The sequence below is a fragment of the Triticum urartu genome, chromosome 2, assembly GCF_003073215.2.
Source record: "Triticum urartu cultivar G1812 chromosome 2, Tu2.1, whole genome shotgun sequence".
Lineage (NCBI taxonomy): Eukaryota > Viridiplantae > Streptophyta > Magnoliopsida > Poales > Poaceae > Triticum > Triticum urartu.
The window spans coordinates 661,532,622-661,557,236 of record NC_053023.1 but is presented as its reverse complement, the minus strand read 5'-3'; the positions used below and the strand labels follow the sequence as shown (position 1 = coordinate 661,557,236).

General features: G+C 42.5%; 2 protein-coding genes and 1 non-coding gene across 3 annotated transcripts; 2 read left to right on the top strand and 1 right to left on the bottom strand.

The window, feature by feature from the left end:
* The first annotated feature begins 12,468 nt into the window (after window positions 1-12,468).
* LOC125533928 (cytochrome P450 99A2-like) lies at window positions 12,469-15,254 on the top strand. The gene is made up of 2 exons (XM_048697253.1): window positions 12,469-13,502; window positions 14,513-15,254. Exons 1-2 carry the CDS (start codon window positions 12,588-12,590, stop codon window positions 15,143-15,145), a joined length of 1,548 nt encoding a protein of 515 aa, XP_048553210.1. The 5' UTR covers window positions 12,469-12,587; the 3' UTR covers window positions 15,146-15,254.
* A 1,923-nt stretch (window positions 15,255-17,177) lies between these two features.
* Window positions 17,178-17,280, top strand: LOC125542016. Its single transcript, XR_007297801.1, has one exon. It is a non-coding gene; the product is annotated as a U6 spliceosomal RNA (small nuclear RNA).
* Window positions 17,281-17,852: 572 nt separating this feature from the next.
* LOC125539544 (uncharacterized membrane protein At1g16860-like) lies at window positions 17,853-21,711 on the bottom strand. The gene is made up of 7 exons (XM_048703029.1): window positions 21,571-21,711; window positions 21,276-21,421; window positions 19,704-20,492; window positions 19,472-19,562; window positions 18,795-18,950; window positions 18,418-18,629; window positions 17,853-18,296 (listed from the first exon to the last, which is right to left on the bottom strand). Exons 3-7 carry the CDS (start codon window positions 20,363-20,365, stop codon window positions 18,104-18,106), a joined length of 1,314 nt encoding a protein of 437 aa, XP_048558986.1. The 5' UTR covers window positions 20,366-20,492; window positions 21,276-21,421; window positions 21,571-21,711; the 3' UTR covers window positions 17,853-18,103.
* Between the last annotated feature and the right edge of the window lie 2,904 nt (window positions 21,712-24,615).

Genomic DNA, 24,615 nt, shown 5'->3' with positions numbered 1-24,615 from the left:
GGTGCCAGGCCTGCTGCTGGAGCAACACCAGATGTTATGAACGTCTGGCAGAGCAAAGCTGATGACTACTCGATAGTTCAGTGTGCCATGCTTTACGTCTTAGAATCGGGACTTCAACGACGTTTTGAACGTCATGGAGCATATGAGATGTTCCAGGAGTTGAAGTTAATATTTCAAGCAAATGCCCGGATTGAGAGATATGAAGTCTCCAATAAGTTCTATAGCTGCAAGATGGAGGAGAACAGTTCTGTCAGTGAGCATATACTCAAAATGTCTGGGTATAATAATCACTTGATTCAATTGGGAGTTAATCTTCCAGATGATTGCGTCATTGACAGAATTCTCCAATCACTGCCACCAAGCTACAAGAGCTTCGTGATGAACTATAATATGCAAGGGATGAATAAGACTATTCCCGAGCTCTTCGCAATGCTGAAAGTTGCGGAGGTAGAAATCAAGAAGGAGCATCAAGTGTTGATGGTCACAAACCACTAGTTTCAAGAAAAAGGCAAAGGGAAGAAGAAGGGGAACTTCAAGAAGAACACAAGCAAGTTGCTGCTCAGAAGAAGAAACCCAAATCTGACCTAAGCCTGAAACTGGAGTGCTTCTACTGCAAGCAGACTGGTCACTGGAAGCGGAACTGCCCCAAGTATTTGGCGGATAAGAAGGATGGCAAGGTGAACAAAGGTATATGTGATATACATGTTATTGATGTGTACCTTACTAATTGCTCGCAGTAGCACCTGGGTATTTGATACTGGTTCTGTTGCTAATATTTGCAACTCGAAACAGGGACTACGGATTAAGCGAAGATTGGCTAAGGACGAGGTGACGATGCGCGTGGGAAACGGTTCCAAAGTCGATGTGATCGCAGTCGGCACGCTACCTCTACATCTACCTTCGGGATTAATATTAGACCTAAATAATTGTTATTTGGTGCCAGCGTTAAGCATGAACATTATATCTGGATCTTGTTTGATGCGAGACGGTTATTCATTTAAATCTGAGAATAATGGTTGTTCTATTTATATGAGTAATATCTTTTATGGTCATGCACCCTTAAAGAGTGGTCTATTATGAATCTCGATAGTAGTGATACACATATTCATAGTTGAAGCCAAAAGATGCAGAGTTGATAATGATAGTGCAACTTATTTGTGGCACTGCCGTTTAGGTCATATCGGTGTAAAGCGCATGAAGAAACTCCATACTGATGGACTTTTGGAACCACTTGATTATGAATCACTTGGTACTTGCGAACCGTGCCTCATGGGCAAGATGACTAAAACACCGTTCTCCGGTACTATGGAGAGAGCAACAAATTTGTTGGAAATCATACATACAGATGTATGTGGTCCGATGAATATTGAGGCTCGTGGCGGATATCGTTATTTTCTCACCTTCATAGATGACTTAAGCAGATATGGGTATATCTACTTAATGAAACACAAGTCTGAAACATTTGAAAAGTTCAAAGAATTTCAGAGTGAAGTTGAAAATCATCGTAACAAGAAAATAAAATTCCTACGATCTGATCGTGGAGGAGAATATTTGAGTTACGAGTTTGGTGTACATTTGAAAAATTATGGAATAGTTTCGCAACTCACGCCACCCGGAACACCACAGCGTAATGGTGTGTCCGAACGTCGTAATCGTACTTTACTAGATATGGTGCGATCTATGATGTCTCTTACTGATTTACCGCTATCGTTTTGGGGATACGCTCTAGAGACGGCCGCATTCACGTTAAATAGGGCACCATCAAAATCCGTTGAGACGACGCCTTATGAACTGTGGTTTGGCAAGAAACCAAAGTTGTCGTTTCTGAAAGTTTGGGGCTGCGATGCTTATGTGAAAAAGCTTCAACCTGATAAGCTCGAACCCAAATCGGAGAAATGTGTCTTCATAGGATATCCAAAGGAAACTATTGGATACACCTTCTATCACAGATCCGAAGGCAAGACTTTTGTTGCTAAATTCGGAAACTTTCTGGAGAAGGAGTTTCTCTCGAAAGAAGTGAGTGGGAGGAAAGTAAAACTTGACGAGGTAACTGTAACCCTCTCCCTTATTGGAAAGTAGTACATCACAGAAAACTGTTTCAGTGACACCTAACACCAGTTAGTGAGGAAGCTAATGATATGATCATGAAACTTCAGAACAAGATACTACTGAATCTCGTAGATCAACCAGAGTAAGATCCGCACCAGAGTGGTACGGTAATCCTATTCTGGAAGTCATGCTTACTAGATCATGATGAACCTACGAACTATGAAGAAGCGATGGTGAGCCCAGATTCCGCAAAGTGGCTTGAAGCCATGAAATCTGAGATGGGATCCATGTATGAGAACAAAGTATGGACTTTGGTTGACTTGCCCGATGATCGGCAAGCAATTGAGAATAAATGGATCTTCAAGAAGAAGACTGACGCTGATGGTAATTACTGTCTACAAAGCTCGACTTGTCGCAAAAGGTTTTCGACAAGTTCAAGGGGTTGACTATGATGAGACTTTCTCACCTGTAGCGATGCTTAAGTCTGTCCGAATCATGTTAGCAATTGCCGCATTTTATGATTATGAAATTTGGCAGATGGATGTCAAAACTGCATTCCTGAATGGATTTCTGGAAGAAGAGTTGTATATGATGCAACCAGAAGGTTTTGTCGATCCAAAGGGAGCTAACAAAGTGTGCAAGCTCCAGCGATCCATTTATGGACTGGTGCAAGCCTCTCGGAGTTGGAATAAACGATTTGATAGTGTGATCAAAGCATTTGGTTTTGTACAGACTTTTGGAGAAGCATGTATTAACAAGAAAGTGAGTGGGAGCTTTGTAGCATTTCTGATATTATATGTGGATGACATATTACTAATTGGAAATGATATAGAATTTCTGGATAGCATAAAGGGATACTTGAATAAGAGTTTTTCAATGAAAGACCTCGGTGAAGCTGCTTACATATTAGGCATTAAGATCTATAGAGATAGATCAAGACGCTTAATTGGACTTTCACAAAGCACATACCTTGACAAAGTTTTGAAGAAGTTCAAAATGGATCAAGCAAAGAAAGGGTTCTTGCCTGTGTTACAAGGTGTGAAAGTTGAGTAAGACTCAATGCCCGACCACTGCAGAAGATAGAGAGAAAATGAAAGATGTTCCCTATGCTTCAGCCATAGGCTCTATCATGTATGCAATGCTGTGTACCAGACCTGATGTGTGCCTTGCTATAAGTCTAGCAGGGAGGTACCAAAGTGATCCAGGAGTGGATCACTGGACAGCGGTCAAGAACATCCTGAAATACCTGAAAAGGACTAAGGATATGTTTCTCATATATGGAGGTGACAAAGAGCTCATCGTAAAAGGTTACGTTGATGCAAGCTTTGACACTGATCCGGACGATTCTAAATCGCAAACCGGATACGTGTTTACATTAAACGGTGGAGCTGTCAGTTGGTGCAGTTCTAAACAAAGCGTCGTAGCGGGATCTACATGTGAAGCGGAGTACATAGCTGCTTCGGAAGCAGCAAATGAAGGAGTCTGGATGAAGGAGTTCATATCCGATCTAGGTGTCATACCTAGTGCATCGGTCCAATGAAAATCTTTTGTGACAATACTGGTGCAATTGCCTTGGCAAAGGAATCCAGATTTCACAAGAGAACCAAGCACATCAAGAGACGCTTCAATTCCATCCGGGATCTAGTCCAGGTGGGAGACATAGAGATTTGCAAGATACATACGGATCTGAATGTTGCAGACCCGTTGACTAAGCCTCTTCCACGAGCAAAACATGATCAGCACCAAGGCTCCATGGGTGTTAGAATCATTACTGTGTAATCTAGATTATTGACTCTAGTGCAAGTGGGAGACTGAAGGAAATATGCCCTAGAGGCAATAATAAAGTTATTATTTATTTCCTTATGTCATGATAAATGTTTATTATTCATGCTAGAATTGTATTAACCGGAAACATAATACATGTGTGAATACATAGACAAACAGAGTGTCACTAGTATGCCTCTACTTGACTAGCTCGTTAATCAAAGATGGTTATGTTTCCTAACCATGGACAAAGAGTTGTTATTTGATTAACGGGATCACATCATTAGGTGAATGATCTGATTGACATGACCCATTCCATTAGCTTAGCACCCGATCATTTAGTATGTTGCTATTGCTTTCTTCATGACTTATACATGTTCCTATGACTATGAGATTATGCAACTCCCGTTTGCCGGAGGAACACTTTGTGTGCTACCAAACGTCACAACGTAACTGGGTGATTATAAAGGTGCTCTACAGGTGTCTCCAAAGGTACATGTTGGGTTGGCGTATTTCGAGATTAGGATTTGTCACTCCGATTGTCGGAGAGGTATCTCTGGGCCCTCTCGGTAATGCACATCACATAAGCCTTGCAAGCATTCAACTAATGAGTTAGTTGCAAGATGATGTATTACGAACGAGTAAAGAGACTTGCCGGTAACGAGATTGAACTAGGTATTGAGATACCGACGATCGAATCTCGGGCAAGTAACATACCGATGACAAAGGGAACAACGTATGTTGTTATGCGGTTGACCGATAAAGATCTTCGTAGAATATGTAGGAGCCAATATGAGCATCCAGGTTCCGCTATTGGTTATTGACCAGAGACATGTCTTGGTCATGTCTACATTGTTCTCGAACCCGTAGGGTCCGCACGCTTAAGGTTTCGATGACAGTTATATTATGAGTTTATGAGTTTTGATGTACCGAAGTTAGTTCGGAGTCCCGGATGTGATCACAGACATGACGAGGAGTCTCGAAATGGTCGAGACATAAAGATTGATATATTGGACGGCTATATTCGGACACCGGAAGTGTTCCGGGTGATTCGGAAGAAACTGGAGAGCCGGAGGATTACCGGAACCCCCCCGGGAGAAGTAATGGGCCTTATGGGCCTTAAGTGGAGAGAGAGAGGGGCAGCCAGGGTGGGCGCGCGCCTCCTCCCCCCTGGTCCGAATTGGACTAGGAGAGGGGGGGCGGCGCCCCCCTTTCCCTCTCCCTCCCCACTTCCTTCCCCCTCCTAGTAGGAGTCCTACTCCTACTAGGAGGAGGACTCCTCCTGGCGCGCCTATAGGGCCGGCCGGCCTCCTCCCCTTTGTCCCTTTATATACGGGGGCAGGGGGGCACCCCTAGAGACAAGTTGATCCACGTGATCTATTCTTAGCCGTGTGCGGTGCCCCCTTCCACCATAGTCCTCGATAATATGTAGCGGGTTTAGGCGAAGCCCTGCGCTGTAGTACATCAAGATCGTCACCATGCTGTTCGTGCTGACGGAACTCTTCCCCGACACTTTGCTGGATCGGAGTCCCGGGGATCGTCATCGAGCTGAACGCGTGCTCGAACTCGGAGGTGCCGTAGTTTCGGTGCTTGATCGGTCGGGCCGTGGAGACATACGACTACATCAACCAAACGCTTCCGTTGTCGCTACAAGGGTACGTAGATCACACTCTCCCCTCTCGTTGCTATGCATCACCATGATCTTGCGTGTGCGTAGGAAATTTTTTGAAATTACTACGAACAGGATCTATTAAGGGCTGACGAGCCCAACAATACGACCAACGGTGTACACAATGGTGTAAAATCCTACTCAATACTTATCATATTTTTCATTATGTTGCTTTGTAGCTAGGTTCATTTACTTGATATTTTTAATTACAAATTTATGGGGTAAATTCATATTGTCTTCCAGGCAGTTTCATCCGAAGGGAACACTTCTCTACAACCACAAGGTTCTCATTCAAACGCCACACAAGGCTAAACAGAGAACTACCAGCAGAGGTTTCTCCTATAGGATCCCTAGCATATGACCTCGTTCCATAAATTCATAATTAAAATACCAAGTGAAGCACAAAACTACATCATTTCCACAACATAATTTACATATGTCTTTCTGTTTCGGGAGGCCCCGAAGGGGATTACACAAGCTAAAGGAAATTACCTTCTAACTATCTTCGAAAGCTTACAATACACTGAATATTGTGGATCTGATTACAGGATGAGGAACTACTACTACTGAGCAATGAGCTTGCTAGCTGAGTCACAGCTCTCTGCCTGGTTCTTCTCCGTCTGGTGTCTCTCCTCCTTGGCAGATGTCTCCTTTTATAGCCGCAAGAGAGGCCTTCGGGAGCCTTCGTTTCTTTATTTATATGTAGTAGGATGTATGCGTGTCCTTCTAGGGTATGGATAAGAGCGAGAGATAGTTCCCCGACAAGCTTTAATCTTTAGGCTCATTGTTTTTTTACGTGGGCATTGTCTCTCGGTGAATAATTGGCTCACCTCTGCGTATCATCTTCGCTCTTCAGCCATGCAATTATTCATGTGATTAGCCTTCAGATAGATAGCTTCTTCTGCCTTTAAGAATCCTTGTGCCAGTGCCTGCGTGCATATATGTCAAAGCTGCTTTACTATTCATCATAATTTATTTATTTATTTTACATTATAATTTTTTTACAAGGGTCTTCCCTGCCCATATATTTGATATTTCCATATCAATATTTGGTAATATTCCATTTTATAATATTCTAGATTCTATCAATATTCGGGTCGGGTACAGGTCCTCCACGCCTGAATAATTGATAGCAATATCAATATATGGAATTGGGGTTTATTCACGTGTCTGCCCATGCCTGCTATGTCCATATGATCGTCATCTAACAGAAGGAAATCATATTTTCGATCGCATTCATTCTTTATTTCTTAAAAAAATCATCTATTTCTTGTCTTAATTCTCTTAATATTTCTTCCTTTAATTCTTTCTTTATTATTTTTGAAAATTCTTCAAATCTTTTATCCATTTCTTGATTGATGTAGTTGCTGTCTAAAGGGTCAAGTCCCTTTAGAAGGCATTCTTGATATGTTTGATATTTTGGAGACTCTTCCTTCTTTATATTCTTCGAACTTGATGCCTCCCCCTTTATAGGAGTTAGTGAAGCAGGTACGTCTCTTCTCTTTTGGATATAGTCTTTAGCTTTTGGGTCAACATAATAATTTTCTCCTAATACCTTTCTTGCCGAAAACAAGGCTTGATTTATACTACCATATTTTTTGAATGTTAGATCTTCTCCTCTTCTTTTTGTGTATATCTTCTCAATCATAATGTCTTCCCATGTCAAATATATGCCTAGTTTATTTCCATCAAACAAAATATATAATATTTCTCCTTTTGGTATTTTAATCCTTTCTGACTTTAGCAAATTTCTGTTCATTTGGTTAAAACATTCTGCTAGGATATTGAGAATTGATAACATATATCCTTTTTCCTCTCTCTTAACGGTATATTGGTACAAGAAATTATCCAATATGCACCGTTGAATTTCGTCAACCTTGATATGGGCCTTTGGCTTGAAATTGAATGTATTTGGCTTAAATATTTTCATCCTATTTTCTTCTCCAAAGAAGTAGCATTCATCTCTGGTGGGGAATATTCCGTTCTTCATTAATGCAAATTTGATGCACGAGAAAATATGCCAGGTAAGGTATTATCCTTTCCCTTAATATGCTCAAAAATAACTTTATAACCATTCCCATCTATGGTGTCTACTACTATATGTCAGATTGTGAATGCAATAAATGCATGCAGGTTATATCTAGGATACAGTGTGAATAGATTGTGAAGCCACATGTCGATATCACAATAAAATTAATAGTAACAAAAGCTCAAGCAGAAGATGGGTCTTATTTGAAGACACCATAGCTGGGAATGGTTATAAAGTTGAGCATATTAAGGGAAATGATAATACCTTACCGGACATATTTTCTCAAGCATCAAATTTGCAGAAATGAAGAAAGGATTATTCCCCACCAGGGATGAATGCTACTTCTTTGGAGAAGAAAATAGGCCGAAAATATTTCAGCCAAATACATTCAATTTCAAGCCAAAGGCCCATATCAAGCTTGACGAAATTCAACGGTGCATATTGGATAATTTCTGGTACCAATATACCGTCAAGACAGAGGAAAAATGATATATGTTATCAATTCTCAATAGTCTGGCAGAATATTTTAACCAAATGAATAGAAATTTGCCAAAGCCAGAAAGGATTGAAATACCAAAAGGAGAAACATTATATATTTTGTTTGAAGGAAATAAACTAGGCATATATTTGACATGGGAAGACATTATGATTGAGAAGATAGACATAAAAAGAAGAGGAGAAGATCTAACATTTAAAAAATATGATAGTATAAATGAAGCCTTATTTTGGGCAAGAAAGGTATTAGGAGAAAATTATTATATTGACCCAAAAGCTAAAGACTATATCCAAAATAGAAGAGACATACCTGCTTCACCAAATCCTACAAAGGGGGAGGCATCAAGCTCGAAGGATATAAAGAAGGAAGAGTCTCCAAAATATCAAACATATCAAAAATGCCTTCTAGAGGGGCTTGAGCCTTTAGACAGTGAATACATAGATCGAGAGATGGATAAAAGATTTGAGGAATTTTCAAAAATAATAAAGAAAGAATTAAAGGAAGAAATATTAAAAGAATTAAGACAAGAAATAGATGGATTTATTTTTACGAAATAAAGAATGAATGCGATCAAAAATATGATTTTCATTTGTTAGATGACGATCATATGGACATAGCAAGGCATGGGCAGCCGCCTGAACAAAGCCCAATTCCATATATTGATATTGCTATCAATTATTCGGGCGCGGAGGACCTATACCCGACCCGAATATTGATAGAATATAGAATATTACCTAATATTGATATGGAAATATCAAATATATGGGCACGGAAGACCCTGTAACAAAATATTAAAATATAAAATAAATAAATAATGACGAATAGTAAGGAGCTTCGACATATATGTACGCATGCACCGGCACAAGGATTCTTAAAGGCAGAAGAAGCTATCTATCTGAAGGCTAATCGCATGAAGAATTGCATAGCTGAAGAGCGAAGATGATACGCAGAGGCCAGCCAATTATCCACCGAGAGACAATGCCCACGTGAAAAAAGCAATAATATTATTCATGAATATTGAAACTTGTCGGGCACTATCTCTCACTCTTATCCATACCCTAGAAGAACACACATGCATCCTACTACATATAAAATAAAGAATCAAAGTCTCCCGAAGGCCTCTCCTGCGGCTATAAAAGAAGACGTCTGCCAAGGAGGAGAGACACCAGACGGAGAAGAACCTGCCACTGATAGAGCAGAGAGCTATGACTCAGCTAGCAAGCTCGTTGCTCAGTAGTAGTAGTTCCTCATCCTGTAATAAGAGCCACAATATTCAGTGCATTGTAAGCTCACGAAGGTAGTTAGAAGGTGATTTCCTTTAGCTTGTGTTATCCCTTCGGGGACCTCCCGAAAGGGAAAGCAATATGTAAATTATGTTGTGAATATGATATAGTTTCATGTTTCACTTGGTATTTTTATTTATGAATTTGTGGGACGAGTTCTTATGGTAGGGATCCTATAGAAGAAACATTTGCCGGTAGTTCTCTGTTTAGCCTTGTGTGGCGTTTGAATGAGAACCTTATGGCCGTAGAGAAGTATTCCCTTTGAGTGGAACTGCCTAGGAAGACTGAAGGAATTTACCCCATAAAATTGCAATTAAAAATATCAAGTAAACGAATCTAGCTACATCTGAAACAACATAATGAAAAATATGGTGAGCATTGAGTAGGATTTTACACCACTACGCACACCGTCGGTCGTATTGTTGGCCTCGCCAGCCCTTAATAGATCCTGCATTAAAGAAATAACCAGGTTAGAACATGCAAAATTAAATATTGTTGTGAATAGTGAAATACTATTCCAAATAGTGTATTAAATAGTAAACTATTGTGAATAGTACCATACCTATCGGTGGAGGGATAGGGGAGCACCGACTTGGGGAGGGGAACTCCCTTTGGTGCACCGACCAAGGAGAGGAATCCCCCTCCAACTCCAAATCTGTCCCCAAAGCTTGTCCTACAAGCTAGAGGGCGCCCCACTCTTATTGGGCCCATATGGCCCATTAATTGTCCCCTATGTGGCCTTTAGCTAATTCTATTAGCCCATAGCCCCTAAATAAATCCTAGGGAGCTCCCGGTAATTACAAGAATCCTCTCATATTTATATTAAGTCCTCAAAAATTATTTTTGCCTATATAACATTGCCCAATATTTTCCTAGATCCTTTTGGTAACCCCAAAACACTTTCGATTTCTCTCAAAACTATTTCTTCCATTACCAAAACTATTACGGTAATATTTTCTCATGTTCCTAAATCCTATATCACTCAACAGATCATAATCCCTTAAGCATGTGACCCTGTAGGTTCGGTGAAATATATATATCAACAAAACATCCTTTCATTCAATGATCAACAACAGAACTGTGAACATCCATGTTGACCCCTATACTCACACAAATGATATTCGAGTGAACCTTTGGTTATCACATACTATTCCTTTTGCTTCACGATACATTACAAAACCTGAGGTGATATATATCGGTATCCCCGTGAGTCATTCACATGCTCACTATACTGGTCTCCTCATTACTGATTTTTTTTCTTCTTTCTCGTTGTTGTGTTCCGGCATACCTGTGAGCAATACTTCACTTGTGTCTAGATAGACGAAGATGGATTCCATCACACCAAGAGGGCCCTAAGAATATCTATCCATCATTGGAGGATCAAATGCCACTCCTGAGCTATCTTGCCCCTTGTCATACTTTCCGATGAACCTTAAGTTGCTGTTATGATTACCCTGTAACGGATAATGTTGGAACAACACCAAAGTGCATCATCTGGTATAAAGTGACTTGATACTTTCATGGTCTAAGGAACTGAGCATACTTCAACTCTCCGTGTTATAGACTATAGACTTGCGATGATAACATCTCAAAGTATAACAAACAAGTTGGGTCAATTCAATATGATTGTCCTTCTATCTCCATACTCTCAAAGTTGCCGGCATCCTTGTTACGCTTAACTCGTAGCAGTGATCAGGAAAACATAACCATCATGGAACACTTGATCTAGTCCTAGAGGCAAGACTAGGAATCAGGTTTTATCGTTTATTACTCTACACGTGCTTATGAGTTTTTCTCTGAATGACATATTCAAGAATCATAACAGTTATAACATAGAATATAAAAATCTAATTATAAACATGGAAATAAGTAATACAATCATTATTGGTTCTAGGGCATATTTCCAACACGTCTAAAGACACAATATTTCTATGATGTTTGAACGATCTTTATTGCGTTTAATTTTAAAATGTTATTACCCTGTCTGATGAGTGATATTCCTTTATCAAATGTTTTTGTTATCCTTTTTCCTTTCTTTGTTAGAGCTACGTTCAATTATTTAAGCAACCTTCTTTTACAAGCAAACCTCTCCTTTGGGAATACCCTAACAGTATTTTATGTTGTCCAGACAAACTCAGCTCCTGAATACCACACTGAGAACGAAAGTGATATGACACGATATGTGCACGCACGAACTGCAGACCACATGATTTGAAGCCATACAAGTTGATAGAATGAGGCAATCCAGTGGATATGTCACCCGCCGTCTGTTCATCATGCATGAATCCGTCGTGTGCATAGCAGTGCTCCACTGAGAAAGAAAGGGAAGACAAGGGCCTAGGTTTTTATGTTGGGATGATGGCATCTAAGTTCATGCAAGCTACAAAATCTGCATGGAAAAATTTCATGTGTGGTGTACCATGTCACTTAGGGATGCAAGTGGCGCGGCTTGGTGGATAATGGCACAACAAATTTAGCGTTAATTTGTAGCATTGATGAGCTAATTGATAGTTTCGCGGGGTGAAGCGGGATGCCGCTTGCACCTCTATATGAGTAAAAACCCCGTGTTGAAAGATACCACTAAAAACACAATTTTCACAGTAAAGAAACACCATCTTGTGCAAAATATTACCATGACACGCTAATAGAATAGTATGGAAAGGTGTCTGCCTAATGGATGATGGATGCAAATCTAGACCAAACAATGCAATGCTTACTTTTTCGTACTTACCATTGCTTACTCAATGATAATACTTATAATCCCGTGATGGTTCGGAGACAAGGAGCGATTTTTTACCCCAAGTACAACAATAATGAAGATGCACCCAAGATTTCTGAATTTGTATGGGAATTTTAAAAAACATCAAGGAATAAGTATTTAGTTTTGTCTTTGCTCTCTATATGTAATGCTAAATTACAGCCTTTTTGAATATTGTGAATTCCAATATTATTAGGATATCTTTGCATTATCTTTTTATACACGTGAATTTTTACATTATTTATAATATTAGTCGAGATGACCATATATCTCACAAAAAACCCCAAAAAACCTTGAAAGAAGGAACTATCATGAAAGTTGGGATCCATTATTTATGCCCATGGTCACATCCTCTCATTTGGGAGGAGAGGTGGCATGGTGCTGTGCGTGGTTGGGGTGGACGGGATGGGGCGTGGCTCGTGGGACAGCAAGATCGTTCCCTATAAAAATGAACCATGATCAATTGAACATCTCTTGTGTTGACCACATCCAAGCAACAAGCAACCGTTCTTGCTTGCTGCTCAGCGCAATCAAATTCCATGGAGCTAAGCGCGGCCACCCTCCTCTCCCTCTCCCTCGTCTCACTGATCGTTCTCTTTTCCTTGCTTGGCCGCAAACCAACACCAAGTTCAAGGAAGAGGCAGCCTCCCGGCCCACGGCGTCTCCCCTTCATCGGAAGCCTCCTCCACCTCCTGACGGAGACGCCGCAGGTCGCTCTCCGGGACCTGGCCAGGAAGCACGGCCCGGTGATGTACCTGCGGCTGGGCCAGGTCGACACCGTCGTGATCTCCTCGCCGGCGGCGGCTGAGGAGGTGCTCCGGGACGACAACCTCAACTTCGCGTCGCGGCCGAGCCTTCTGTCCACGGAGATCGTGTGCTACGGAAACACTGACATCGCCTTCGCGCCATACGGCGCCTACTGGAGGACGCTGCGAAGGCTCTGCGTGGCGGAGCTCCTGAGCGCACGGAAGGTGAGGCAGTTCGCGCACATCAGGGACAGCGAGGCCCTGTCCCTCGTCAGTAAGATCCGCGCCGCCGCCGCCGGCGGAAGCGGCGAACCGTTCAATATCGGGAAGCTGCTCGTGTCCTGCGCGAACACGATCACCGCAAAGGCGACGTTCGGCGACGGGTGCGACGCCGAGCTCCAAGAGCGGTTCTTGTCTGCGATCCGGGTCGTGCTCGACACCAGCGGCGGGTTCTGCATCGGGGACCTCTTCCCGTCCCTGCGGTTCGTGGACGTCGTCACTGGGCTGCAACGCCGGCTCCGGCGGGCGCGCGGGCAGCTCGACGACGTCTTTGACAGGATCATCGCTGGGTGCGAGGCGCGGCGACAGGAAAAGAAGACCGCAGCAACGACCGGAGACGATGATCTTCTGAGCGTCATGCTTAGGATCAAAGAGGAGGGGCAGCTTGAGTTCCCCATTGGCACTACAAACATCAAGGCAATCATAGTGGTAAGAGCATCTCTAGAAGACCCTTTAAACTGCGAAATTGAAAACGCAATTTTCAGTTCGCAGAAACCGTGTTTTAAGGGTTGGTTTTAGCAGCGGCCAAACAGACCCCTCAAAATTAAACTGTAAAACTAAATATTCACTTATATTCTTTTCCCACGTCTTCTTCTTCCTCTCGCCTATGTTCATGGTCAGCTAGCTTGCTCCCACAAAATTAACGGACAGCACACGATGCGGCCAAATACGGAGCCACCGGCGACGAAATACAAAACGCACGAAGCGGCCAATCCAAGAGCTAGCTAGCTCCTCCGTCGGGCTAGCCAGAGCTAGCTAGCTCAGCTCAAATCGATCCAGGAGCTAGCTAGCTCCTCCCTCGCCGTAGTGAGAGATGCGGCCGGAGGACCGGGGCGGCGCGAACGATGGACACGGATGGGCTGCCGGCGTTCAGGGAAGGGCGGGGCGGCATCCGGGGCGACGTGGACGGCGGACGCGGAAGTTTCCATGGTGCTTTCTTCCGATACAAGGCACCGTTGAACCGGATGCGAAAACTGTGTTTTTACAGATCGGAAGGAGTTTTTTACCGCATCCCTTAGAAAAATTTAAAGGTCGAAGGTGTATAAGAGATCTGTTTGGGCTACTTTTTCCGTCCAAAACTAAAAACTAGCGACTATTTTATAGTTCGGTGGGATAGAAGGGGTCTGCCAAGATATGCTCTTGTTGAAAGGCTGGCCTGCTGTGCCAATTGTTTCTCAAAGAGTTAGAACTATCACCGAGAAATGTGTGCGTGCAATATCCAAAATTAGGTGAATCTGAGTGAAAAAATATTTTGGGTAAGTTAATTTTCCAGGCCATTAAAATTCTTCTTTCTTCTTCCTTCACCTTTCTTCTTTTCCCAACCGTTCGTCCTCTCACAAGATCAAATTATACAAATTGCAAACTGAGTCAACTTACATGTACCTATTTTGCTAATGTTGATACCATTAGTTGAATTAACTATCATGGTTTCCCAATAGGACTTGTTCACGGCAGGGACGGAAACAACATCGTCAACGGTCGAGTGGATCATGTCGGAGCTCATGAGAAACCCAATGGTGATGGCCAAGACACAAGCAGAGGTGCGACAAACATTGGACAACAAGGTTCCAGAAGATCATGAGGGCCACATGGACAAGCTGGAATACACAAAGATGGTGATCAAGGAGGGCATGCGGCTGCACCCGGTGGTACCGCTTCTGCTCCCCCGTGTCTGCCGAGAGACCTGCAACATTGGTGGATTCGAGGTCTCGAAGGGCTCGAGGATAATGGTTAACGCATGGGCGATAGCAAGGAGCCCTGAGAATTGGAATGACGCGAACGAGTTCAGGCCAGAGAGGTTCGAGGACAACACAGTGGACTACAACGGCACACAGTTCATATACATACCTTTCGGGAGCGGGAGGAGGATGTGCCCTGGCGGTGCCTTTGGGCTAGTTGTGTTGGAGATTCTCCTTGCACGGCTTCTGTACTACTTTGACTGGAGCTTCCCAGACGGAATTAAGCCGGATGAGCTTGATATGGACATGATCGTCGGCTCTACAACAAGGAGAAGGAACCAACTTCACCTAGTAGCGACGCCATATAATGTTCCAACGGAAAATCGAGGTTGATCAACATGTAATTGATGCTTGTGATGATGGATTAACTTTGGCAATTGTGCTCATGTGCGATTAAGGCCTTGTTAATTGCATATATGTCTTGATTTGTGAGATTAATATGGGTAAAACTCCCCACTCAACTTGCACGATGCGTGAACTTTAGTCACCCAACCATGAAAATGCCCACCTAACCAACTAAACTTTGTAAACATGAACCGTATGGTTCAGAACACGCCATCCTAGTGAGAAATCGGAACGTTGTCATGTTTATCCCACATATCGATGTCCTATTAGTGAGCATGGATCCTCCTAGTTTCTCCTCCATGACCACATCAACAAAAAGGGCATGTGTGGCTTGTTCTGAACCATATTGGTGTTCATCACCAAGTCAAGTGGATTTTTTGCGGGGGTAAAAGGAGTATATTACTCAAGAGCAGACAAGTTCATCCCTACACAGACTAGGGATGTTATCAGGACCGCAACGGATCCATACCACAGTTCGATCCTCCGTCCTTTCGAAGTTTGCTAACGTGTGACTTACATTATTCTGCTCTCTAGAGATATGAGTAACACGACACTCCCTTAGACCCATGAGACGCTTCACCTCAGAAATTACCATGGCGTACTGAGACCGATCTTGGCCTCGGGCATTGATCATCTGTACTGCTTGCAGACTGTCACTCTCGACGATGATCGGCAGCTCCATCCATTGGTGAGCAAGGGCTAGGCCTTCCATGCAACCGGCGAGCTCCGCGCGCAAGGTGTTCGGACACGACCACAAGGACCTACATGCAGAGAAGAGAATGGCCCCATCATGGCCACGTAACACCATACCTGAACCTGCACTCCCGTCCTCATGTGAGTATGAGCCAAGTCGAGTGGATTTAACAAGCAATTTTAGAGTTCGATATGTTAGCGCATCATGCAAGTTGAGTGACCACGAGTAACACAAAAGCAATATTAACTACTACCTCCATTCACAAATATAAGATATTTTAGATATTTTAATATGGATTATAGATAGATTGAAATGAATGATCAAACCAATTAAAGCGTGTCTATGTACATCCGATTTAGTAAAAGTTTAAAACATCTTATGTTTATGAACGGAGGAGTAATAGTGATAAGAAAGGGAAGTCTACTTTCAAAAGCTTAGGCTCCAAAATGTCTACTACTAGAGTGAAAACTAGTCGACCGTCGATGGATCAGAAATAGTGTTTCCCCGTGAATAGCATAGGTTTGTAACTAGTAGTATATATGTCAATAGTTACACCTTCGGGGATATTTTTCTTTACATTTTCCAAACAGTTTGTAAATACAGGACTATAATACTAATTTTGCTCATGAAACATCCGGGTTGACGATTAAGAACCAATTATTGTTAGTACTCCAATATGGAGCTTGGTACTCGTGATGTGGGGCCAAGATTTATGAATATTTTTTGCTCTTGTTTTGGAGGAGGAGCTACAACGACATATAGGGTTTGGTGGGACATTCCAGGACTGTCCTCTAGTATGACACTGCTGTCAAGATTTTCTTTGATTTCCTACAAAGGGAGATAAGGTAATTTTATGTTTTCAAATGTCTTGATTGCGCTAGACAGCACGATCAACACTATTACTCTATGCACCCCAGGAGCCTGCAAAAGCAGATTGGGCCATCCATCCCAATCATGCATCACAAACATGTGAACACGTAAGAGCATGAGCAATGTAAATTGTTGTTCCAGATTTTGCGGCGACTTCTCGAAATCCAGGACCAGGTCCTTCATCCTTGATGTCACACTGGACAAGTCGCCCGGCTGCTGTACAATTCGTGGGCACTGCCCACCTCATGCAGACCGGTTGCTGAGATGCTGAATGACAATGAACTTGGCCAAAATCGGGCCAGGGTGCCGGGTATGGCCGGAATCTAGCTAGGCAATGACCTGAACATTGAAGGAGCGAAGTTGATCGATGCACTACGGTTCCAAGTATAGTTAGCACTCATTCATTATTTATTTGCTCACAGGGCCATCAGATAAGTTGCACTAGGAGCTAGAATTGTCCCTTCGGGTACATGCGATAAAACTGGAATGATACAGGGAAGATTAGCATCGCCCCTTCTCAAGGATGACACGCACAAATTAAGTAATGGTCCATTAAAAAAAATCGCATGCCGGTCCATGCCTTCTTTCGCTGGCCTCATCTTCTCATACAACAAGGCCCTTCTGCTGCGACCCTGAAATGACACAGTTTTATGCCATATAGATCCTTGTACTTTTATTTGCCCCATCTCATCTTTATGACTAAGTCCTAATAGAGCACCACTTGAAATTTTGTCCTTTTATTTTCTCAAATGGCGCGTCTTGCTTGGCTGCACTCTTCATTGCTTCGTACAGTAGACCTTTATGTCCTCACCGCCTTCTGGTTTTGGTAGTTAGACCTCCAAATCTCAATCTCAACTAAAGTAATTGAATCTGTGTGTCATATAAATTTCTCTTCCAGTGACACACAATGTCAAGATTTATTCGTACATGTTCTTTTGATTGAATTAGGTGCATCAAAAACGATAATCACCTCAACTCCTCGAGTAGAAAGCCAAAAAAACATGTTGTTTTCTACTGCAAATCACTAAATCAGCCCATGTCCTAATTAAGCAAGTTACTACAGATTACCACAGCTAGTGTGATGTTTTGGACAGAGATGGAAAACGAAAGATGTTTAGCAGCAGTGCAAGAAAACCATCCTAAATAATACGTATATATTAGACCCAAGGGAACAAGTCTTCAAACAACCCAAATGCCACCATATTACACACGTATTAAGAGCTCATAACCAAAAATGAGCAAAAGAGGACGTAATACATTGAGAAAGGGGTATACAGTGAAAACACAGATTACCCAGCCATACTCAATCTTTAGTACTCCCTCCAATCCACATTACGTGTCTGAGATTTGCTAGATACGGATGTATCTAGACACTCAGCTTGCTATACTGGTATGACATCCATGTCTGAAGTATCTTCACATCTCAAGACTAGTCCGTCAAGGTTCGATGGGAATAGGCACTTCCCCCACAGGCAACCAGATGAGACAGGCTCCGATGGAGGTACTATCATCAACATGCTCCCGCTCTTTTGAACAACCCCCATCACACTCACAGTGCTTCCTTCCTTGATGTATCTGCCGGTATGGGATTGAGTAAATAACAGTGATTCACTAATATCTTTTGGCACACATCTTCAGAAAAGAGTTAAATATTTCTATGTGATACAGGTGGAAAGCAACATAAAGAAAATAATACCCTTCTTTTAGGCGCATTTTCCGACCATCACTTGAGAGGTTCCTTTCTCGTAGCCATCTTAGAAATTCAGGAGACATGTCCTTGTTCTCAGGATTGATGTCAATTACTACCGGTTCATCGACATATGGTGTCACCCGTGCACCACTTCCTGTTCTCACCAATGCTCGAAGCCCAGATTGAAAATCGGAAATGTAGAAATCTACCGCAAAGCGCTGCAATAGTTACACAGGTGAAATGTCAAAGCCAGTTAGGAAGAAAGTAATATAATTGGAATATTAACATTTTTAAAAGACATCTTTATACTGGGAAGTAATTCATTGTATCAATTTATTTTAAACACCATTTTTCTAGGTACTTACAGAAAAAATAAAACTCACCTCTGCTGTCTGTAATCCCCAGGTAAACCGGCGATGCTTGGGGTTTGCAATTTTTGAATCCCAACCCCTATACTCATACAGCCTAGTTGAAGTGTACACACATCTCGGAATCCTTTGAAATGAGGACTGCGGTGGGAAATTTCCACACGTAACAACCTGCGATGTTTGGCATACTGATCATTACTGTAAATGGTAAGTAACTAATTAATAATGTAACAAGTTTTCTCAGAACAGAAAATAATATGTTGTCAACCTGTAGATTAACATATGCAATCTCCAAAAAACTGAAAAGGATTTTATGCTACATGTGGAACGAAGTGATTATAAGAATCCAATTATAACTACCATGCAAATTCTACCATGAATAATAAACCGACATACAGAAATTTGGTGATATATTGATGTATTATGTGCTTGTATACAGGTCCAAAGCACATGCGGCAGAAAGGAACATGAAAGGTAAGTAACTTGAATCTGATGGTACATGTATTCATAAACCAAAACAAGAATCGTGTAACAGTAATACTCAACTATGTTCAGCTTAGTCTCATTAGCGCACATTGCAACAGAACGATCATAGGCTCAATGGAACAGGATGAATACTGACACTAAACAGAAATTTATCAGAGTGAAGATAACAACAATAAATCCAACAAGAACAGCAGCATTTCACATACCCCTGTAACCTTCACATACTCTCCACCTTTTGCAGTTCTGAGATCAGTATCAGGATAGCTATTGACAAACCCGAGCACGCCTCTCCTGCCACTGAAAACATTCCAACACACAAGTGCGGAAACAGAACCAATCATTGCCACAACAACAACTATCAGCACAACCGCATTGTAAACAACAACAAGAATGAAGAGACCTATTGCAAACCCCATCAGCAAGAGTGTGATCACTTACCAGAGTACCAACTTCGAAATGCTTCCCTTAACTGAGAAACTACTTTCGGTGGTGAGAGTAGTAACAGCCTGGTTGTGAGCAAGCGATGTAGCCTGCACCTTCATTGATGCAGCAGAATCAAGAGATCCAGATACTTTTCTTCTTGGAGCACCAGACGAATTCAGTGGCCCGGAAGAATGAGGGCCAGATGTGATAAGCCCAGTTGTAGGAAGCACTGGAGGTAGAGGGCCAGAATTCTGGCGAGCCATTGGGGTCACACCTCCAGACTGGGGACCGGTTGACCACTTTGCTTGTTCTCGATGCTTATTGAATGGTCCAGAGTTAGATTTTGCTCTTGCTGATCCTCCAGCACCAGGAAGTGAAGATGAAAGAGAACCAGAGTAGTTTGACCGGCCACCAGCATTAGAGACAGGTCCAGAGTTGGAAGCAGCACCCCCAAATAAAGTATTACTCGAAGGCGCATTGCCCAGAGGACCAGATTTTCTGGACTTGTCAGCATGGAGGTCAAACATCTTCCCAAACTCTCCAGATTTCTTCAAGTCACCATGAGTGTACGGCATCAAATTGGAGCTAATGGTTGGGGCTTTCTCCTTAGGTTGCTCAGGTCGGCCAGATACATACAGGCCATTGCTCAGCTGATGTGATGGAAATCTAGAACCCATGTTTGAACCACCAGAATCAATTATGTATTATTTTCAACCAGCTCTAGTGTAATCAATTGAGGTCAATTTGAGGCTTGATGTGCACAACCATCCTTCTCATAGTACAACCTACACCTTGCATCAGCTCCTGAAAAAGGAGATGATAAATATATATTATAAAAACGATGGGTGTGAGGTACATTTTCGCATTATGTGACCAAGTGATAATCACGTTAGAACAAATACAATGCAAATAAAGAAAACTCAATGATGGCGTGAACCACAATAATACTGATCAAGAATATCGACAGGATTTAAAATGAGTGGCACAATAGTACACCACAGTGGTTTAACTATAGTAGAACATGAGCTAATTACAAAATTGATGCATGGGAACACAATAAAAAACATACTAGAGCAAGAAACCAACTCTTCAAAGAAAATGTAGTTTATCTATCATACAATTGTTTTTCCACTTTGAAGTTTATCATGGAGACCAAATAGAGTTGTTTTGCAAAAAAAAATAACTTTGAAAAAAGTAGTAGTAGTTCTCTTTCGTCATGTAATTGTTTTTTCTTTAGAAAATCGTCGCTGGTAATGACAGTTGATTAGATGGCACTAACCCAGTGGCGGAGGATAATCAAAGCGGAGGGGGGGTCAGTTATTAGATATTAAAACACACAATATGCATCGAAAAAAACCATCTCTTTTATCATCCACAACAAAACGATCCAGCTGAAGCTCCAACCCACATCTCTCTTATTATCAACCACAATAATACTGATCAAGTTTGTAAGTCTGTAATGTGGCCAAGTCTAGGTATCAACTAACGCATCAAAGTCTGCACTGTAACTCGTCAATTTTGAGTGATGAATTATTTTCAGATACTTATAACTCATCGATTAGAAAGGCCGGCAGTCTAAGCAATAACCTGTAACCAGGGCGCAGGCGTCGGCGGCGTGCAGTACGGCGTGGGTGTGCGGTTCTGATCGAAGAGACGGAGAGGAGCAGGTCCAGTTCGTCAGCCGCGGGTGCACGGGCTGCCGCCGCCCGGCGTCGGTGGCGTGCGGCTCCAACCTAGAAAAGGGGAATTGAGGAGGAGGTCAGAGGAACCGACGAGTGCGTGGTGGTTGGTCGCTCAAATCAGGTCGGCAGACGGCAGCAGGTCGCCATGTCCATGGGGAATTGGAGATGGAGGCTGAAGGAGTCGAGGCACGGGGAATTACGGGGACGGAGGCCGGACGCGATCAATTTGGAGGAAACGGCAGGATCGGCGGCGGCGGCGCAGCCGGGCGTTACGTCCACTGCAGTGGCTGCGGCTGCAGAAGGAGGAGGAGGAGGTTGGGGGTGGCCGAGAGAGAAGATGGGCCAAGGCCTAGGTGGAAGAGAAGAGAAAGAAAGGAGGATGGGCTGCAACCCGTAGATAGGGACAGATGCTGGGCCGCAGAATTCGGCCCAGTTCAGCTGGGAACGTTTTTCCTCCAAAAAAACAAAAGTGCAGAAATGTTTTAAAAAGAAAGTGCAGAAATTGGATTTTTTTTCCTATGAATGTTGTTTTTAAAATTTCTATATTGGCATATTCGGAATAATCCCTCTGCTCCATAATGCAGTGTCTATATTCTTTTTGAAAAGTCAACCTTTACAAAATTTGATCAAGTTTTTAGAAAAATTATTTACATCTAGAATAAGAAATACATATCATTAAACACATCATGACACATAATTTCATCTCTACTTCTCCCTCCGATCCAAACGTATCCATCGCTATCACGGATCATACATCTAGAATAAGAAAAACAAAAATGCACCGCTTCCGCCTGTGACAACCTACACTTGATCCCTTGACAAATCCATCGCTATCACGGACCATAAATCCCCAGGCTCATTGCTGCTCCTCAGGATGATATGCCCTATCAATGTTGATATTGAGTAAGTCACCTTCAGGTCATTTCCAATGCACATAAATGTCTTTCTCTTTCCTCATACTTCCTCCGTCCTAAAATTCTTGTTGTAAATTTGTCTAGATACGGATGTATTCTTGTCTTAGATGTCTAGATATTGATGTATCTAATACTAAAACGTGACATTTATCTAGATACGGATGTATCTAATACTAAAACATAACTTGATATATCTGTATCTAGACAAGTGTAAGACAAAAAATTTGGGATGGAGGGAGTACTAGTTTTTGTACTCAATTGTAGAGTTTTCGTCGCCCACCTGGTTGCCTACATGCCGACACTCTATCAACAGGCTAGCTTTCCCTTTATTTATTTTGTTTCTCCGATTCCACCAGTTCCACAACATGCAACACACCTTCACCTATTGCTCTACCCTTGTTTTCTACTACACAATTTTATTTTTGTACACTTTGTTGTGCCTTTAAGAGCAGAGTTTTGTAAGAAAAACAAATTTTCCTCAAATAAATGGCCTAAGATATATCAATCCGTGGAGATATAGGATTAAAATGGTCTCTCTCAAATAAACCTGAAATCAAATACAAGTGGTCTCTAATGTCTCCAGTTAACCTAATACAATTGTCAAATGTATAGGTGCACTAGTTCGACGAAGATATGATAATATATGCGTAATATGGATGGTAGAAGTAGCCTTTTGTAATCTGGGTAAATACGAACAAGATAACAAGTACCAAGAGTAAATAAAATGGTGTTTCAATGCTTGGAAACAAGTCCTAGGTTCATACTTTCACTAGTCTCAGTTCTCAACATCATTAACATAGTTAAACAACATGATATGCGCTCAAAAAGTGCGGTAAAAAATCACTTCAAAGTTTTTATTTTTATCGGAAAAAGTAGGATGAAATCACCTAGGTGCACTTAATAGCAATCCATCGTCTTCCAAATCTTAATCTATTGAACCATCTCAATGGCTCACGGATAGTCCCAAAAATTGTACTATGACAAAACCATATTATATTATCATTCAACCTTTTATGCATAGAATACCCCAATGTCACCACAGGTATCCCCAAGTTATACTAGACATGCATCATGTAATTCCAAACCCAAAATATTCAATCCAACATAAAGGATTTTCAAAGATCAAGGCATCCACCACAAAAAGAATAGAGGGAGAAACATCATAAGATCCAACTTTATTAACAAGCCCATTATACAATCAAGATCGAAAACTTTTAAGAACATGGGGGAGAGAGAGAGATTGAACACATAGCTACTAATACATACCCTTGGCACCAAGGATGAACTACTCACACATCACCATGAGGAGAGAGAGAGAGTTGTTGGTGTCACGGAGTTGCGTCTCATCCGGTCCACCGGGACTAGTTGGAGGCACATGTGTCGACGCCTCATGTGGTGGAGGTGTAGATCCAGACTACGTGGCTGATGCCGGGCTAGGAGTGAAAAGAGACGCCTTCTACTCCTCCTACCGTGGTGGGTACACTGTGATGTGGTCAGATGATAGTGGCTTGGACATGAATGCTGGGGCGGTGGTCCCGGGTGGAGGTCCGCATGGTTGGCTCTCTGGCGGGAACCATCGCCGGCGGTGGTGACTCTCCTCTTGGTCGTGTGAGCGATGGGACGGGTAGCGGCGGGTGGCTCGGGCATTCTCTCTGTCTTGTCACTGGCAGTGCTCCAAACCGCATATGGGGATCTGTCCTCACCAAGCTCGTCATGGGAATCTCGTAGTGGCATGGGTGAGCTGCTGAGCGAAAGCTCTGCGCCTTGGCGCCGACGACGGTGACACTTGCGGGTGCCGCTATCTTCTCGAAGATGTCTTCGTGGTTCTTCTCTTTGTGTCTGGGCTCCGGGTGAAGACCTTTGTTCGTTGATGACTCAACAGCGGCGAAGCTTTGCGCCGTTCTCCCTCATGAGAGTGTTGTTGTGGAGCTTAGGTGTGCTAGGGCGTAGTTTGGTGTTGTGTTCAGGTCTTCTTTTTTTCTCTTTCGGTTGCATAGAGTTCTGCGTATGCCGGTTATCTTGAGATCGGCTTCGTAAGAGGGCCACCTCTCCACCTTGTATTGCTCGGCCATGTATCTTGTTTGGTTGTGGCTTTATATATAAATATAAGCGGGGCGAAAACTTGTTTAGAGTAATCTTCATGCGTCGTGTCGCCTTCTTCATCCATAAAAGAGGTAGGAACATGTGCCCTACTATTGTCATATCCATGCTGACCTTTTCAGTGGCCACATACATGCAGAGCATTTCCACTGTGGCCTTAGCGATCATATCTCCTGTTTCACGACTCTTGCTGCAAATAAGAACATGTATGATCCGTAAAGACACCATAAC